Below are 20,135 nucleotides of genomic sequence, written 5' to 3'. Positions count from 1 at the left end.
ATTAAGACAATGCATTACATATTATAAACTTTTCGAAAATATAATAAAATATAATAAATATGAAATATAAAAATTAATTATTTTATACTCCTATAATTATTAATTTAATAATTATAAATTTATAATTGTTAAAACTATTTAATTGCATTTAGGTAAGAAATTTTTTTTACAAATTATATGAAAAATTTTGTTGACAATAATAATTATAATTTTACATTATTATAATTTAATATATAAATATGAATATTATTGTGAATATAAACAATTTAATCCATTTATTGATTACCAAAGAGTCGCAAATCCAATTTTAATACAACGCTACCTTTTTCGACTTCATGTAATCCTATTCGTTTTTGTATTGGTCCACAAGAATCCTTGCTATCTCGCATTATGTCAGCAACTCTTATTTCTGCTCGTCCAAGAAATTCTATAATAATATTTGAATCATTTTTTTATTCAAAAATTATTAAAATTAATTAATACAATATGCTTAATTAATTTATTTTTAATTATTTTATATAATTGTGGAATTAATTTTACCATCTGGACTATAATAGCCTTTATCAAAAACTGTAATACACAATGTATCTTCGTATAAATCTTTAACTTGAAATTGCATTGATGTATCCCACAAAGGACAATCAGTTCCTGATACAATGCCTGTTCTTTGTTCTTGCGAACCCATACTAACTTTACAAAATGTATTACATTTTCCTATGTAATTAGATTTTTTTGTTAGAATTATAATTATTATAATACATAAAAATAAATATAATTTCAATTAGAATAATTGTAGTATTTATATTATTAATGAAGCAAAAATTATATGCATAAAGTAAATTGCAGTTGCATGGCTTTTAAAATTAATATGTGAATAATTAATGTTATTAAGTTTAATATTATTAGATATTAAATCATCTACAATTGAGAGAAATAATTTCTTTTAAATTTAATTACAAACAAATTACATGCAATAATTATGGAAGAAAAAAATGTGTATATATCCATCCATGGATTGAATCTGAAAATTTGCATGCAAATAAAATATTTTACCTTTCTTCAATATAACTAAATCTTCAGCTTCCTTAACTATTAATCGAAGTTTACCTTGAACTGGTCTTCTGCGAACTACAATCATGCCAAATTTTTGTTACTAAAATAATATTGCATAGATAGAAATTATAATTAAAGTATAAATAATCTTTGATGATTTGTTGACAATTTTATTTTATTTCTCTTTTTATAATATACTTACACCAAAATAATAAATAGCACCAAGCAACTGCACAAGCAATTAAAAAGCACATGCATAAAAAAATAAATAATTTAAGCATAAGCATTCACTTACCAGTTATTGTCTTTAAATTGAAACCTTCAAGCACTGTAACAAGAATTCTGCCACAAGCTCCAAATTGCGCCTGCTCTATTTACTCATACACATTTACATATTACTATATGTCAAATTTATTATAAATATTTCATAAATGTATATTATTAGAATATTATAGAATATTTATATCATTCACTATCACAATAACAAGATAATATATCACTATCATAATAAAACAAGGACAAATACGAAATATTTTATATCTCAAATTTTTAATTTTTAAAAATTAAAAAAATTAAAATGAGAATAAATATAACTTACTTGATCTTTGTTTTTGCAAACGTGATTTTTCATTTTCCATAAATTTTTTTTTTGCTTCTATAATTCTTTTAACCCATAATGAACATTCACTTGGGGTGGGTGCTAATAATATTATTGGTTTTTTGTGATCTTTTAATCTGAGTATTTTAGAGTTTTCTGTATTTTCGCTAAAACCTAAATTAATATTACCATTTGTCTCTGAATCACCCAAAAATAACTCATTTAAGAATATTGGCTATAAAAAAAAAAATTTTAGTTAATATTATTATATTAATATGATAATTTATTTATATTATAGAATACCTTTCTATACATCTTAAATTTTTGATTTTCATTTCTCTCAAATGAAAATTGTTGTCCATTAGATAAAGATCTTTTGGTAAATATTGGTTGAGCAAATAATAAAAAATCGTTTGTAAGAAATCCAACAAGTTCTTTTCCACTTTTTGCCTTAAAAAAAAAAAAAAAAAAAAAATGAAAATTATAATATGAAACTTAATATATGAATTAAAATATGAAGATATAATATAAAAAAATGTAATCTTTTTTAAGATTATCTAAATTTTCTAAGATTATATAATCTAGATTTTATATACCTTATGGAGTATACTAAAATGAAGAAGTTTTCGTGGACCTAAAGAATTGGTTAAAGAATTAAAAATAAGTTGTTCTTCAAGACCATCACAAGCCACGTGTGTTTGAAGCCATTCTAATCTATCACTATTTTCTTTTTCTCTAACTCCTTCATTTACCTACATAAAAAATAAACAAAAAATAAATATTATAATATATATTTTTTTAATTTTTTATAAATTATTCAAGAATCAATATTTTCAGAGTATTACCTGAATACAAAATTCTTCTGCTTTAGCTAATGCTTCTTGAAGATATTGCCTATCAGGATGATCAATCGGAGTATGTTGCAAAATCTAAAATGATTAGAATAAATTCATATAATATTTATTCTTTATTTATTATATACGTAAAGTTAAATACATGAAAAATAGGTACTTTGCTAATAATAAGAGGATACTTTGTTATTCTTTGCATTGGTTTTATGAGGAAAGAACTTAAAGGCATTCCTTTTGTACGTGGATCTTGTTGACAAATTTGAGCAACTTTAACAAATTCCGGTATAGTTTCAGTCAATCTTTGAAGATATACAGCAGCAGATATCTGACAACTACAAAATCTTATGTATGCTGACATTCTAGGAATCTAAAATACAAAAATTTTGTATATATAAAATTTTATATGATTTATAAATATGGATCTATAAAATAAAATCAGTTATAAAAAATAAAAAAAATTTACATTTTCACATAAAATATCTCCAATCATTCTTACAATCCCACTTTCGCTATTATCTCGTCGTATTCGTAATGTTCTGAAAAAATGTATAGTAATTTTGAGTATAATAAGTATATAAGTAATTTTGATTGATATTGTATATATATTTTTTTGAATAAAATATTTTACGAAATATTACCTCAAAAAATTATCATTACATGCAATAATATCTCTCCAGTTAACAAATATTTTATCTATTTCATCCACTGTTAAAACTAAACTTTCAATAAGAGGTTTTTCAAATACCTGTGAAAAAATTTTTATTTTTTAAAATATAAATTACATATATATATTATTATACTATAATTATATATATATATATATATATATATATATATATATATATATTATGTTAATATTATTAATAACATTGTAATAATTTTTTATTACAAACTATTTCACTTTAAATATATAAAGACAATATATATTTAATAATATTAAATATAATATATAATATTTAATAATATATTTTAAAATACCTCATGAACAAGCCTCATATCTTCTATATATGCTTGTTCAGTCATGATAAGTTCTTTAATGTATTCTTGTCGTTTTTTTTCCATGGAACCCAATCCAGCCATTAAGTCAGTTATCATCTCATTAACTACACATAAAATGTATGTAAAAAGTTCTTTCTTTGTGTCTTTCTAAAAAAAATTTACTTTAATTTTTGATAAATTATTTTAAATAAAAATTTATATTTTAAATAAAAAAATATTATATTTAAATTTTGATAATAAAATTTTATAAAAATTGTTGAAATAGAATGTTAAAATCATAAAATATTTTAACAGAGATTTAAATCAGTTATAGAGTTACATTCATTAATAAACAATTTTTATACACAATACTTTACAACAGACAAATACTTTATTTTAATTAATAATTTTGTGAACATGTCTGTATATTATGTATGGATATGTGTACATATGTATAAGAACAGCATGTATATGCATATGAAAAATTTTAAATATATTCACATGAAGTGTGAACAAAAGCTGTAATAGATATAGAATGATTAAAATCACACTCATACAGAACTCTTCATTCAAAATATATCGCATACAATTTGAGATTCATAATGAGATTCGATATTACAACAAACAATATTGATATTTTGTAAATAATAACAATCTTAAGAATATAATACTACAATATTTTTTATCTAAGAATATCCAGTTGCATAACTTGCTTTACACATTGTCAACATGTTAGATAAAGATTACAAGATTATTAGCGCATCTAGAATACTTAAGCACACAATATTTAATTTCATAATCAAGCATATTTATACACTTTTTCTTGCAAAGAGTTATATAGAATGTGTAAAAGGATTAATTAGTATATAAATATGCTGATTTACTGTGCGCTTTTACGATAATTCAAAACTAGTTATTCCATCAAATTCCTGAATGATCCAATGGAATGAATAAACATAATGTTTTCAATGATTTTTTAAAATAAATATTTTATATTGTTTTACAAAATTTATATATAAAATTTTAAACACTAAAAAGCAATATAGAAATACTTAAAAAATTTATTTTAAAAAAATTTTAATAAAAAATAGTATCATTTTGAAATAATAACATTTAAGTATCTCAGTATGAAACAATTAAAAACAATAATGTAATAATAATAAATATAAAAAATAAATTTATAATTAAATATAATATATAACATATTTTCATAATAATATTTAGATATTTTAAATCGTATAAATTAATTTACTCAGAGATAAATTGATGGAAAAACTGGTTCAATATAACATTATTTAACAGATCATTCCCACCAATGACATAATAATTATCTAATTTATAATTATTAATGATAATGATGAGTTAGGCTCTATAATAAAAGGCTATGAAGAAGGAGCATATCATTTCTATTATATTATCAGACAAATCAAAAGAAAACAAATATATAATTGTATATATATATATATATATATATATATATATATATATATATATATATAGAATAAATAAATAGGAACAACAAATTTGGTTAAACTTATTGAAGTGATTAAAAGAGATATTTGCATTCTCTTTGTGAATATTATGCACAATATTAAATATGTATATTTTTTTTATCTTTATTTTTATTTATTTAGAATTTTAAATTAAAAAAGATTTAAGAAAAAAATTAGATTATATAATTCTTAAAAAATTTTAAGATTACTCAAATACATTGTAATAAAATTTTTACTTATCTACAGAAAAAAAATGAAATATTTAAAATTATGATTTAACAACTTTTTTTCTTTTTATTCAGAAGATAGTCAGGAAAATAATTAATTCATATTTAATTAATTTATTTCATTATTTTTGTTCTAGGCCTCGGCACAATATAATTGTACAAACCATCTGTATTGTACACCAAATAATATACTAATGCTAATAAAAAAAAAAAAGGTATTTAATTATTTTAAAAAATTTTTTTCAAAAGTTACAATTATAAAAATTGAATAGTAATTGAACTTATACATATAATTTTTATTAATGTAACATTTTAAGCCCAATATTGAATATTTGATAATGCTTTATATTTTTATTTACAAATAGTTGTTCAAATAGATACAATATGAATGTTTTAAATATATAGAATATTAAATATGAATATTGAATAAATATTTCAATATTTATTGTCTTTGCTCTAGCAAAAAATTGCTTTTATTCTATTATGTCATTGAGTATAATCATTTTTGTTATTTTCTTTTTATTCTTTTTTTGGGCTAAAAGTGTTAATATAAACAAAAAATATTATATTATTCTTTAAAACAATTTTTTAAATAAATGTATGTTATTTTTTATTTTTATTTGAAATATTAATCATTAATAGATATTATTTCAAATAGACATAAAAATCATATTTATTGATTTTTAAATTCTGTCCAGAATTAAAATAGAAACTCGATGTAGAATTTGGTGCACATATCAAGTGGTTGTCGTAACATATTAATTAGCTATTCAATATTTAGCACTTTCTTATATGAATATATTATATAAATACTGCGCAATGCTAATTCCATTTGTAATCCATATATAGAAATTCAACAGTTTAAAGAATAATGATTATTAAGATATATGGTAACAATTTGAATGACAATGAAAATAAAGGACCAAATAGGATTGACCAGACCTGACCAAAAAAAAAAGACTCATAATTTAGAGTAATATAAAAAAAGAACCAACTTTGAGTCTTTCTTTTCATTTTCTCTTTTCATTTTTATGCTCACTGTCTCCACCGATGAGACTTGTTGGTTGTCTCGTTCAATGTAGGGACTGCTATCATTCTTATTGCACTTGAGACGTTTTTATTTTAGCCTGCAATGCTGCGGTGCTGCTCTGCTATCCTTTATGCTGCACGTTAAGCAAGGCGAAAGATAATAATTAGTAAAAGAATTTTTTCGAAATATTGTAGGCAAATGTATTTATCATTTCAAATTTAAATTGCTTGAAGTAACTATTTCGTTTTATATATATTTCGTTTATATATATTATTTTCAATATTAAATTTTCACTCTTTATAAAATTATAATACATTTAAAATAATAAAATAAAATAATTATATGTTTAATAAAAATTATATAAATAAAAAATGATTTATGATTATTATAATCATATATTTATAAATCTTTATATTATGTATCTATTAAATGAAATGTTTTTCTCTAATGTAAATTTAAATTTTTTATTATAATTAATTTTATAATATTTTTAATCTAAAATAAAAAAGAAACAAATTAAACTATATATTGAGAAGTATATAATATAATAATATTAAATAATGTTATAATAATATATATATATATATATATATATATATATATATAATAAAATTTTATAAATATTTTATTATTGAAACGAAGTAGCTACCTCAAACGGACAGACGGACGGACGGACGGACGGACGGACGAACGGACGGACGGACAGGCAGGCATGCAGGCAGACAGGCAGGCTATATAATAGAGAAAACATGTTTCTCAATTGATTCCGCGAGAAATTAACGTTAAATAGACCAGAAATAAAATAACGATTATAATATAAATGTACCACTTTTTAAGCCAAAGTATTAAATTTTAATGCAGACATATCAGAGCAAAAAGCAGACATATATTATATATAGTTTGCGAATTGTAATTAAAGAAATATTTTTATATAATTTTATTATTAATTAACATTTATTTCTAAATCATGATGAAAATCAAATAATATTTATATCTTAATAAGAAAATATATCGAAATATTTGATATCCTATTTATGTTTATAATTTATAGCTAATTTCAAATATTATTTATTATTATTATTATATACAATATTATTTAAATAAATATAACATATATAAAATCTATATTTATCTAAAAATAAATCTTATCTAAAAATATATTTTTATAATAAACAAAAATTATACAATATTAAAATATACATATTAAATACATTTGATTGATAAAGTAATATTTAAAAACCTATTTTATCTGGTCCTATTAAACGACCGTCATATTAAATTATAAATTGCCTTATTAAATTTTTAAAAATTTTATATTTTTATTAAATCAATTTATATTTTTATAATAGAAAAAATCTAAACCTGACGGTCGTCCGTCTATCCGTGTAATTAAAATTATTTAGTAATAATTATATTTATTATTTCATATAAATTTTATGTTAATATATTATAAAACTATTTCAAAATTATCCTTTTATAAAAACTTATGATAGATAAATATTTTAAATTCTCTAAAATATAAAACTTTAAAATAAAAAAATTTACTTACACATAGAAGATACATAATTACTGGGAAAAACACCAGACATTCCGTTTAATTCGCCTTTCCACCATGCTGCTTCGTCTTTTGCAAGTACGGTTATAACATCACCTTTTTCGAAACTTAATTCATCTTCATTTTGTGCTTGATACGGATATAATGCCATAACGCGCTCTATATATAAAATGAGTTATTATATTTTTTATTATATTTAATAATAAATAATATTAAATAATATTAAAATTAAAAAATACTGACCAATATTTGGATCTGTAGGAGAGTCTTGATATCCATGAGAAACAGGTGTACTTCGATTACTACTACTAGTTAAAGGTTTAACATAAGATGCTGGGAACCAACCAATTTGTCTTTTTTTACCACGTGCCTAAACAAAATAAAAATACTATAGTTGTTGAAAAATTAATTATTTTATTATAATGGATAATATACAAATCCATAATAAACAATAAATCAACATACTTGTAATTCCCCTTCCCACCAACCACTATCTGTCTTTTTACGAATCATTATTAATTGTCCTTTTTGTAAATCTAATTGTTCAGAACTAGTAGCTTCATAAGGTGCAATGACTTGTACAATTTCAGGTTTTCTTCCTCTCTATTAAAAGAACAAAAATAAATTTTTACTATTTTATATATATATATATATATATATATATATATATATATATATATATATATATATATTATATTTTATTATGTATATATTATATAGTTTATAATTTTTAAATAATTAAAAATTAATATCTTATTTACGAAATTGTAACATGAATATTAAGTCATATATTAATATATTTAACAGATATATTTTTTTAATAAATAAAGTACCTTATAATACTGCGATAATAGGACACCATCAATAAAAAAGGAACAATTAAATTTCATTAAATATTAATATAATATTACTAAATTATATATATATTTATATTAATTTTAAATTACCTGTTGTGCAGCCATTGCAGTAAAATCTGGCAATTCTGCTCTATCTTCCGCGGCTGCTCTTTCATCTTCGAGCTGCTCAGCGGTTTTCTCTGTTTGCTAAATATGAGATATATATATATATATATATATACATCTAGCTTTAATACATCTATATAAAGTAATCATTAATATTTAAATCTATTAAACTTTTCAAAATATAATTTTTAAATAACAATTTTTTACAATAGACAGAAAATATATTTTCAAAATAGCTATGAAATAAAAGCATTAAAATCAAAACATTACGAACCAATATTGTTTGGTTGACTGAAGTAGCTATTTCATGATTATTTGTGGTTGTATCCTCAATTGTCGTAGTAATTGTAGTTGTTTCAGATATATTAGTAATTACAGAGGCACCCTGATTAATATTATATATATATATATATATATATATATATATATATATATATATATATATATATATACATATACATATATAAAATTTCAAAACATTGTTTTATTATATACAAGTTAATATTATATTATATTAAATTATATTGCTTTCTATATTGAAATTCAAGTTATTCAAATTTCACTTAATAAATTAAAAAAAAAATCTATTATCTTACTTGGTCTGGAACATCGCATTTTTCTACATAATTGGCAGGAAAAATTCCATTTCTATCTCCTATAATGCCTGTCCACCAATCACCTTCTTTCTTAGTGACTAATATAACTTCTCCTTGATTAAAAGTTAAATCTCCAGTTTCTGTAGAAACATATGGATATAACGCTACATAATATTCATTAAGACCATCGACTATTGCTGTATTTTGATTAGCAACAATTTCTTTCACATAAGATTTTGGGAACCATCCTTTAATTCCGCTATTGGATATACCATGCCACCAATCACCCTAAAGTATTAAAACAAACAAATTATATATATATATATATATATATATATATATGTATATTTAATAGATAAATATAAATATATATATATACTATATATATATATATACTAATATATATATATATATATATATATATATACACTAAATACTTATATACTAACTTGCTGTTCATCAACTTTAATGATATCTCCCTTCTCAAAAGGAAGATGTTGATCCATTGTAGGATGATAATAATATAAAGTTGTTACTTGTATATCACATATTGTGCCTAATCCCGGAGTAGGTATAAGAGGTTCGACAGGAGGAGGTTCATCAAGTGATCCAGCGTCAGATACGTTTTCAGGAACTTCAGCAATTCCTCTGATAATAATTATAATAAAATAAAAATAATAATCAGTTATAAGTTTCTTTTTTTTAAATAAAACACGATTTTAGTTTAATTAACTAACTCTAATGTTCTCTTTTCCACACTATCTTGTTGTATGAAAGCATTATCATTTGCGGTTCCACTATCTATTGGTTCTACATAAGATTCAGGGAACCAACCAGTATGACCACGAATTTCACCTGCCATCCATCCTGGTTCTGCGTTTTGAACGGGTGGCACCTATATATTTATGTATTAAAAAAATAATTTAATTTTAATTTTATTTTTCTTATTGTTTTAATGTATGAATATATTTTTATAATAATAATACCAAAATAATATCACCAGGTTGAAAGGATATTTCATCTTGATTTCTAGCTACAAATTCATATAAAGCTCTATATTTCATAACTCCTGGAGTAGTTTCTTCCACTGTATTAATTGTAGTCGTATCATTAACGGGCCAAGTAGAATCATTAATTGTTGCTGAAGTATCATTCCAAGCACTATCATCCCATGCAGAAGTTGTATAATCAGTACCAGCACCGGTATCATTACTTGCTCTGAGTTCTAAAACTTTTAATTTTTTATCTTCGAAAGTTACATAAAGATTCTTACAATCAGTTATTAAAGTTTCCAGTTGTGTTTTAATATCTTGGAGCTGACCGTTATTATTTTCTATATCAGCCATTTTAACATCAATCTATAAATATTAATTTACAAAATAATATACAAAAATTATAATATTTTTATTATATATAATATATATATATTGAGATAATTATTATACCTGTTGCTGTAAATCAGCAATTTTATCCTTCATTTGTTTTAAAGTAATTTGTTTGTTATCAAAAGCCATTTTAATAGCTTCTTGACCTGCCGATTCTATAGCTGTATTTAATTTGTTCTTTGCTTCAATCCGAGCTTTTTCTTGGCTCAAGGCTAATAATCTTTGATTTTGTTCCCGGAGTTTATTTTTTAAAGCAGCCATTTCTTGTAATTGTGCATCGCGTGTTGATCGCATTCCATCAATAGTTGATTTCACACTAGATACACCCACTCGAGTATCACAAATTTTTTGCGATAATTCTTTCACTTTATCATTCTTAATCATAAAAAGAAATTACATAAATATTAATTATTTTTTTTATTAGTTATTTCTTTAATACTTACAAGTGTTCCTAATTCAATAGTTAATGTTTGATTTTTTGCTTTCAATTTAAGTAATACATCTTGTTCTTTTTGTCTTTGAGCTTGAAGTTCTTGAGATTTTTGTTTTTCCCATTCTAATTGTCGTTGTCTCTCCATTTCTCTGTTAAAAAAATTAATTAATATTACAAGATATTTTTAATGATTCAAATTTATATAAAAAAATTTCGCTTAGATACTTTCGCGCTGCTTCTCTTTGTTCTTGAGCTCGTTTTCGTTGTTCTTCTTTTTCTTGCTCAATTTCTTTTTGTCTTTGCATTTGTTTCTCAATTTCTGCTTGTCTTCGTCTTTCTTGCTCTAATCTGTATAATAATATTTATTTTGTTTTAAATTAAAAAAGTAAATACATTAATAATAAAGTAATACATTAATAAAATTTATATATAACTTTTATTTATATCTTATATAATCTTCAACAAACGCTTACTTACCTAATTTTTTCTTGTTTTTCAGCTTCCTCTCTTTCTTTCCGTTCGCGTTCTTCTTGTTCTTTACGCTGAATTTCTAATAAAGCTTTACGTCTTCGTTCTAGTTCTGCTTGTCCTTTTTCAAAGTTTTCTTTGCGCTTATCTTCAAAAGAAGTCTTTAAGAAAAATAATTAATATATATAATGTATTAATATATATAATAAAAAAATAATTAATAAATAATAAATATAAATAATATATATATATATTATAATATAATATCAACATATTTATTTAAATATAAAGAAAATATGAAATTACCTGTGGCATACCTGCTGATGGATCTACATTTTCTGTACCACTTTGTGAAAGTGTTAAGCTACTTTGCCGTTGACGTCTGAATGCAGGTGGAACAAGTTCAGTTGGTAGTGTATTAGGAATTTTTTCACCAATTTTAGCTATATCACATAAATGCATTGCTAATACAAATTCATCACAACTTAAACGACCATCTGAATCCATATCCGCTAACGCCCTAAACATATATATATTAGAAATTTTAAAAATCTTTTAATAACTTTATATCTGCTATTAGATTATTGTACCATATTTGTGCCAACACTTGTTGGGGTAACTGTGACTGCACCATAATATTTCTAGCTTGAGGACCTGAGAGAAATCCAGATCGTGTCCTATCCCAAGTATTGAACAATTGAGTATATTTTAATTTTGTTTGATGAGGTACTGCCCATTCTACAGATTGTGGGGAACCTACTGAATGTTGACTATGTTGTGAATCAACTGAGCCAACTCTATCTATACTTGGTGGACGTGCAATTGTACTTAATGGTGTACTTGTAGATACTGGTGTTTGAGCAATTACACCATTTACTAATGTACCACTTGTTGTGGTTGCAGATACTAAAGGTAAACCTACAACTGGGGAAGTGGATACTACACCAGTTCCTAAAAAAAGTGTATAATAATTATGATAAAATAGAATATCTTACAATTAAAAATTTAAATTATACATACCACTAGATATTGATGCAACTGATGGTACGATAGAACCACCTGTTATTGGAACAATCATAGCAGTACATAATGATTGTATAGGCATTGTTTGTCCCATACCAAAAGCAGCAATTGGCGTTGGATTTGTATTTAAGGGTGCAATTGGTGCTACAGAAGGAATACCTGTAATATATTATGTAAACATTTAAATAAGATATGCTCTCTTATATATATGATATTGAATGATATTAAAAATGTTATTCAATGAAAGATAATTTAATTATTAATGATTAGTGAATATAATACATATATTGATTAATACTATAAAAAAATAAAATAATTATAAAAATATTTTATACATTAAAACTTTAAGAGAACTTAAAAGAATTATAAGAAAATTAAAATTTAAAAATATCATTAAAAAAAAAATTTATTTCATAATTTATTAATTATAAATTAAAAAATATAATAAAACTATATTTTCTACAAAATTTATTCAATAAAGTATACCTGAAAATTCAAGATCGAGTAAATCTGTAAAAAAAAAAAAAAAAAAAAAAAAGAATAAATCTTCTATTAAATCTTGATAAATTAATCAATATTCTAATTTAAACTAACTTCTAATTTAAATAAAATATCTATAATGGAAAGTTAAAGTCTAAATAAATATCGAAAAAATAATGAATAAATAATACATATAAAAAGAACATATGTAGTTTTATCTATAGTATTACCTATAGTAGATGCATTCATTGATTGTACAGATTGAACTGAAGGAACCACAGTTGTTGCAGAAACAGATGAAACTTTTACTGGTGAAATTCCAGCAGCAACAGGGCTATTAGGAAATGAAGGTGGTGCTGGTTTTGGTGGTGGACCACTGATAACGGGTGAGAAATTTGCTCCTAAAAATATATAATTCCACTTAAAAAAAAAATTATCAAAAACTTTTTAAATAAAAATATACATAAATATACACAAAATCGGAGCCAAAATTAAGAAATGAAACAATATAAATTATACTTGCAATTGGAAAGCTTAGCAATAAAAATAAAATTAATTTATAACTAAATAAAATTTTAAATAAAAATATATGTATTTAATGTAACTTGAAGTTTTATTGTATTTATTTTATACAATGTATTTCGAAGATGTCTGTTGGCAATAATATAAAAAGGAATCATTTCTTTTATTAAAATTTAAATATATGGGAAACTATCTAAATTTACATGCAATCTTATTCATTCATCCAAAATAGATCTAGTTTTGAAATTTCATTTATATTTTGAAACATACCGATATTTGTGGGTGGTGCAGGTCTTTGAGGAGGACCACCACTAGAAGTAGTGGTAATAGTAGTAGTAGTGGTAGTACTTGTAGAAGGCACGATTCCTTTTTTTTGCAGCACAAATATTTATATTATTGTATAAGTGTGTATGGAAATATATGTAAATGGAAAATAGCAGAATATGAAAAATAGCAGTGTACATATCAATAAATAAAGCTATTGCAACATTGATTATATATATATATATTATAATTAAATAAAAATATAGAAATATATTCTTCAATATATATATTGATTTTTTATAATAAGTAATATAAAATATAATATATATTTTTAATATTTATTTTAATGATATTGTACATGTTATATTTATATGTTAAAATAAAAAGTATGTATTTTTTACATTATAGAATCTATTATGTCTTATTTTAAATATTAATGTAAAATATTAAATATTCATGTCTTATAGGATACATAAAATACATCATAATATTGATAATTGAATATAATACAATATAAACAATTATTTTAGAATATATAAAAATATATCTTTCATGCAATAATTAATCAATGCATGTACTACAGCATATCATATTATATAGCTGTCATTCAAAAGAAAAAAATTGTAATAAATTTTAAAAATAGTATGAAATAGAACAAAATTCAAATATAAACATCCACTTCTTTAACATACCCACAGAGGGTGGTGCAGGTCGAGCAGGTGGCTTTGACGCTGTGTAAGTTGTGGCATGTGTAGTGGCAGCCACATTCTGTTTACTTTGTCGTGATGCTGTGTAGTATGATGCATAAGTAAAATAATGCTAAATATTGCTGTGCATTTATTAAAATCTTTTTTTTTATTATAATAATCATAAGGATTATAGTTAAAATAAACTTTATAAAAACTTTATTGTTTTATAATATAATTGTAAAATCAAATAAGACATGATTATATTTGTTGTGAAATAAAATATTTGATATTAATGTAAGGATTTTTATGAATCTTATGAAAATTTTTTGTCATATTTCTTTCATTATTTCTTTTATCATATATATTATCATATGATTATCATATCATGATTATTTATATATTAAATAAAAAATTTAATAAAACTTCTCGTATTAGACATAAAATTCTAAATATAATTACCTGGTAAAGTCATTGGTGAAACAGGTCTAATAATATGTCCTGGTAATGGTCCATTCGCAGGTGGAGGTGCTATAAGAGGACGAGGAACAGATCCTATAGACATTCCACTAATCAAAGGTTGTACTGGAACTTGTGGTGGACCACATAAATTCACTAATGAAGCTACATTATTCTGTGATGGAACATTAGCAGTTCCATTTGTTAAATTTGTAATATTAGTATCATCTAAACATTAAAAAATAAAAATCATAATTATTAATTGAAATATTTTTAATTATTTATACTAATTTTATACTAATTTTATATTAATTTTTATACTCACTGGCCGAAAATGACTTTATACTTTGTATTAAAGTTGAAGGCAAAGTTTTAGGAATTTCAAAACCTCGTAATTTCAAATTAATTAATTTACATGCAATACTAAATTCATTTATATCCATTTTTCCATCTGAATCTGTATCTGATAAAGCCCTATATAATATTCTTACATTATATACGTGATAATATTTTATGATATTAAAAATATTAAATATAACAATAAAAAATATTAATACCATATTTGTCCAAGAATGACAGGTGGAAGTTGAGATTTAAGCAAAAATTCTTTTGCTTGCTCTCCAGTGACAATACCATTGATAGGTTTTAGAGAATCAAATTGCTCTCTATATCTTGCACGTTCTCTAGGTTGGATTGTCCAAGGGTCCATACCTAAAAAAATTTTTATTCTACAATATTCAAAAAAATATTTTTTTCTGAATGAAAATAATAGTATTTATGAAATAATTAATTATTTAAATTACAAAATTCATAAAATCGAAAATTAATAACAACTTATGTTTTTTTCTTGTAGACAGTAACTGTCAATTTGATAAATAAGAATATGTTTGTCAAAATTACATACAGAAAAAAAATTGACTTACCCGGAGTTTGAGGGGTGGCCATTTTTATTCACCCGTAGGTGACCACCGAATCAAATCTATAATAACAAAAATTGTAATTTTCACGGAAATTTTCTAAAAAAACTAAGGAAACTATTTGTAATTTCAAGGTTATGTTACAATAATCAAGCATAATGATAAGTTAATATATATCTTTCAAAAGAAAAAGTGTCAAAACGTTATTAATTTAACATCAATTTACTCACGGGTAAACCTAATTAACTGAATAAGAACAAGTTCGTCGATTACAAAATTGATCGACACTCTACGCACACGTATAAGAATAAGATTTTTTTTTACACCAGTTACACAAACATACAACAGTGAATCGTTTTTCTTACTTGCAAATAGTTTTTTAAAAAATTATTAAAAGAAATTCATAGTTGCATATTTTTATCCTTTAAGTAATCCTTTTACGAGAAATCATAGAAAACCTCTTAAATGATAATACCGACAATACGCAGGTTGGCCCACACTGACGTATATACGTCACTTTCATGATCTCGGTTATTTCCGGAAATCTTCGGAAGGAATCGATAGATTGTCCGAAACCATTTCGTTCATTTTCGGTAGAAATCGCTATTTTCACAACCCTTAATTTAAATTTTCTATATTTTATTTATAATATAATAAAACAAATTATATGAACATATAATAAAACAAATTATGAACATACATTATATATATTACTTAATGAAAATTCTTTAAAAGAAATATAAATCTGATTGATTATTTCTGATAGATTGGACAAATTATAAAAATTGTAGAAAATTTCACATTTAGATAAATATATCGTGCATATACTTATTGGTAATATCGCATAATAGAAAGCTTTAAGAGAACTTTCTATATCGATATGTGAAAGAATTTTTCAATAGTACATAATATGTAAGATATAACAGTATATTATATTACATAATAGTATATTATATCATGATTGATATCATAAAGACATTTTTGTGAAATTTTTTATATTTCTATTTTTTCATGTTTGAAATAATAATATGTATATGAATAATTTTATGTATATGATTATTTCTTTGTATAATTTGCATAATTATTGATCGTGGGACAATTTTAATTTCGTTGGATCAAAAATTTAAATAAGTTTTTGATATTATTGATATTGAAATATTTTTGTTTTTTGATTTTATAAATAACAATATATTTAGGACTATATATGTATATATGAAATATTTATATAGTATGCAGTATATATATTATATTTATTTTATAATAATTTATTGCAAAATCTGTTATTATATAAAATAATTAAAATTATTGGACTTAAATTTGTTATTAAAATAATAAATTTTCTTAAAATTCATTTGTAATTATATTATATTCATTATATAATAGAGTACATATTCATATTCATATAATTGAAATTAAAGAATAAATTTCATCTAATAAAATAATATAATAGTATATATATATAACATTTTACTAGTAATTTTAAAAACAATTAAATAGAAAATTTAATCAATATATATATAATCATCTTAGATTATATTGTTTAATCTTAGATTGTATTTGAATTTGGAAGTTTATCATGAATAGGTTTTATGAATATCATAAATTATTTTTTCGAATCAAATCAAATAGAATCGTTTTATTAATTTATCGATATTCATAATGAAAAAAATATTTTTTTCAAAATCTATATTAACAATTTTGTATTCTTTTATAGTAAGAAAATACTCTTCATTTCAATGAAGAGTAATGTGAAATTACAAATATGCTCAACATGGCCTTGATGGCATCTGGTTCATACCCACTATAGATAAGTATACACGACCTGGAAATTATGTAGCTTCATTTTATTGTCAGTTAAGCTCATACGAATATTCAAACGGTACGGACCGTGATTTAAACGGACAAAACTCTCTTTTGTGAGATATGGAGGATTCTGTTCCATGGAATAAACGAGATTTTTTACCCTTGATATATTTTAAAATTTTATGGAAAATCGAACATTTATAGTCCGTGAACAACGATACACTCGAATATATTCCTTGATCGATAATATACACTAATATATTATTAGTACATCATTAGTAAATATTCTTAGCTAAAAATTTAAATTTGTTCTTGTGTTAATTAAACGATTAATTATATTTGTGAAATTTTTTATATTTGAACATTTTTATATATAAAATAATGTAGTTTTATGTGTATGATTATTTCTTTGTGCATAATTATTGATCGTGGGACAATTTTAATTTCGTCGGAAAATTTAAGTAAGTTTTTTTTTAGATTATTTTTTATTATATTTAAATTATTTTCTTATTACATACGTATATTTTACATTTACATATGTATTATATATATTGTATATTATTTTTCTAGAAAAATGTTTAAATATTATGACTTAAATAAGAAATCATATTTTATTTTAAAAAATTTTATTGCGTTTGAAAATAATTATATAATTTTAATCCTCATGGTTAATATGTCTTTAATTATTTCTTGTTCTTTATTCATATATTATTAATATATAATTATTATTTATAAATTATGATTGATAAATGATAAATATCAGTAGACCAAAAATAATTTTATATATAAAAATAAATCAGAAAAAAGAAATAACATTTTTTTATTTGAGATTTCTTTTAAAAAAATCGAATTTAAAAATTTGTCAAATACAAAAAAAATTAATTAATACAAATAAATTAAATTTAAATAAAAAACAACTCTACAATCAAAAATAAATGAAAAATGTATAATAAATATATTTATTTCAAGATTCAAGAAATTAAATTTGAAAATTTGTATACAAGTATTTCACTATTCTATTTGATTTCAATTTTATTAAAAACAAGAATTTAAACAAGAAAATTTTATTTTACATTTTTTATTTATTTATTTATATTTTGCATATAGATTGACATTTCTAATTTTCAGTCTCAAGTTATTTTCCTATATTTAACAAGTTTTTAAATTTTTAAAATAAAATCTCAAACAAAAAATCTTATTCTTTTATTTTTATATGTAAAATCACTTTCTGCTTGTTATATATAGTATTATAAATAGTGTATTGTATTGTATTACTTATCTATTTATATTGAATATATATTTATAAACAAAAGCATATATCAAATTGATTCTTTTTATAACATTAGTTACAATTGTTATCGCATACCCTATGTAGTCCCATTTAGAATATGTACTATTAATGTGAGAGATGACGCGTTTGTTACCAGTCAATGCCAATCATTTCAAATAGAGAGCTAGTTCTATGTTAAAGCATTATATCAGTCTGAAAATTACATCTATAAATTGATACGAAAATAAAAAAAAAGAATAGGAAATAGTTAAATACGCTAATCTGTGAAAAAAAGAAAACATATATTTATTATATTTATAGTGATATCAATACAATTTTATGTAATAATGTTAAACTTCATATTTATATCCATAATAAAAGATTTTTATCAATGCTAATTAAAATACTCAATTAAAACATTTCGATATTGATAATAAATGGTTTTGAGTATATTCTACATACTATTTATTAATAAAATAATTTTTAAGAAAATAATAAAAATATAACATAGATCATTATTCTCAACATATAAAAATATATTAAATATATTATGCACATATGCTTAATATATTTATGTAAATATTTTTTAAAATACGCAAATATTAAAATACATAAATACTTTCATGAATATCGAAATATATGAATTATAATACAGATGTATATCAATTTCAATACAGAGATACTTATATTAATATATTCAGATTTTATTATGTATAATTTACGAATTATAACACATATATATTATAAGTACACAAATATATTTAAATATAAGTACACATATATATTATATTTTAGAATAAATATAGAACAAATGGAATTATATATGATTTAATATTAAAAATTTTTTGTTCTATATACAAAATTTATACATATATTATAAAATCTAAAAGCAAAATAAATATTAGTTAAATGATACAAAAATCAATATTATTATTATTATTAATATTAATATTAAATATATATTATAATGTATCGTTAAAAATAATATTTATTATTTTTTTATTTGAGATCAATTTTTTTTTACTTATATTTATTAAAATATTAACTAGTCTATTCAAATCATCCACTTTTTCAATATTATT

The 20,135-nt window shown here is 21.9% G+C and overlaps 1 protein-coding gene across 8 annotated transcripts; it reads right to left on the bottom strand.

Annotated features, from left to right (window-relative positions):
- Window positions 1-258: 258 nt before the first annotated feature.
- Window positions 259-16,498, bottom strand: LOC409554 (intersectin-1). Of its 8 annotated transcripts, XM_026444254.1 has the most exons (37): window positions 16,211-16,497; window positions 15,987-16,042; window positions 15,621-15,774; window positions 15,389-15,537; window positions 15,067-15,291; window positions 14,611-14,706; window positions 13,925-14,020; window positions 13,363-13,533; window positions 12,650-12,811; window positions 12,220-12,580; window positions 11,936-12,149; window positions 11,639-11,790; window positions 11,387-11,509; window positions 11,172-11,310; window positions 10,789-11,103; window positions 10,330-10,701; window positions 10,081-10,238; window positions 9,793-9,991; window positions 9,344-9,631; window positions 9,022-9,132; window positions 8,733-8,828; window positions 8,619-8,627; window positions 8,251-8,388; window positions 8,029-8,155; window positions 7,780-7,944; window positions 3,481-3,605; window positions 3,141-3,247; window positions 2,966-3,038; window positions 2,663-2,869; window positions 2,497-2,580; window positions 2,248-2,403; window positions 1,955-2,101; window positions 1,652-1,886; window positions 1,349-1,423; window positions 1,054-1,128; window positions 541-714; window positions 259-427 (listed from the first exon to the last, which is right to left on the bottom strand). In XM_026444254.1, exons 2-37 carry the CDS (start codon window positions 16,006-16,008, stop codon window positions 276-278), a joined length of 5,652 nt encoding a protein of 1,883 aa, XP_026300039.1. In that variant the 5' UTR covers window positions 16,009-16,042; window positions 16,211-16,497; the 3' UTR covers window positions 259-275. The 8 variants fall into 8 exon arrangements, with proteins under 8 accessions (XP_026300039.1, XP_026300041.1, XP_026300042.1 ...); XM_026444256.1 differs by lacking the exon at window positions 1,054-1,128; XM_026444257.1 differs by lacking the exon at window positions 1,349-1,423.
- Window positions 16,499-20,135: the final 3,637 nt, after the last annotated feature.

The sequence above is a fragment of the Apis mellifera genome, linkage group LG12 (genome assembly GCF_003254395.2).
Source record: "Apis mellifera strain DH4 linkage group LG12, Amel_HAv3.1, whole genome shotgun sequence".
In the NCBI taxonomy this organism is placed as follows: Eukaryota; Metazoa; Arthropoda; class Insecta; order Hymenoptera; family Apidae; genus Apis; species Apis mellifera.
This window is presented reverse-complemented; position numbering and strand designations above follow the sequence as displayed.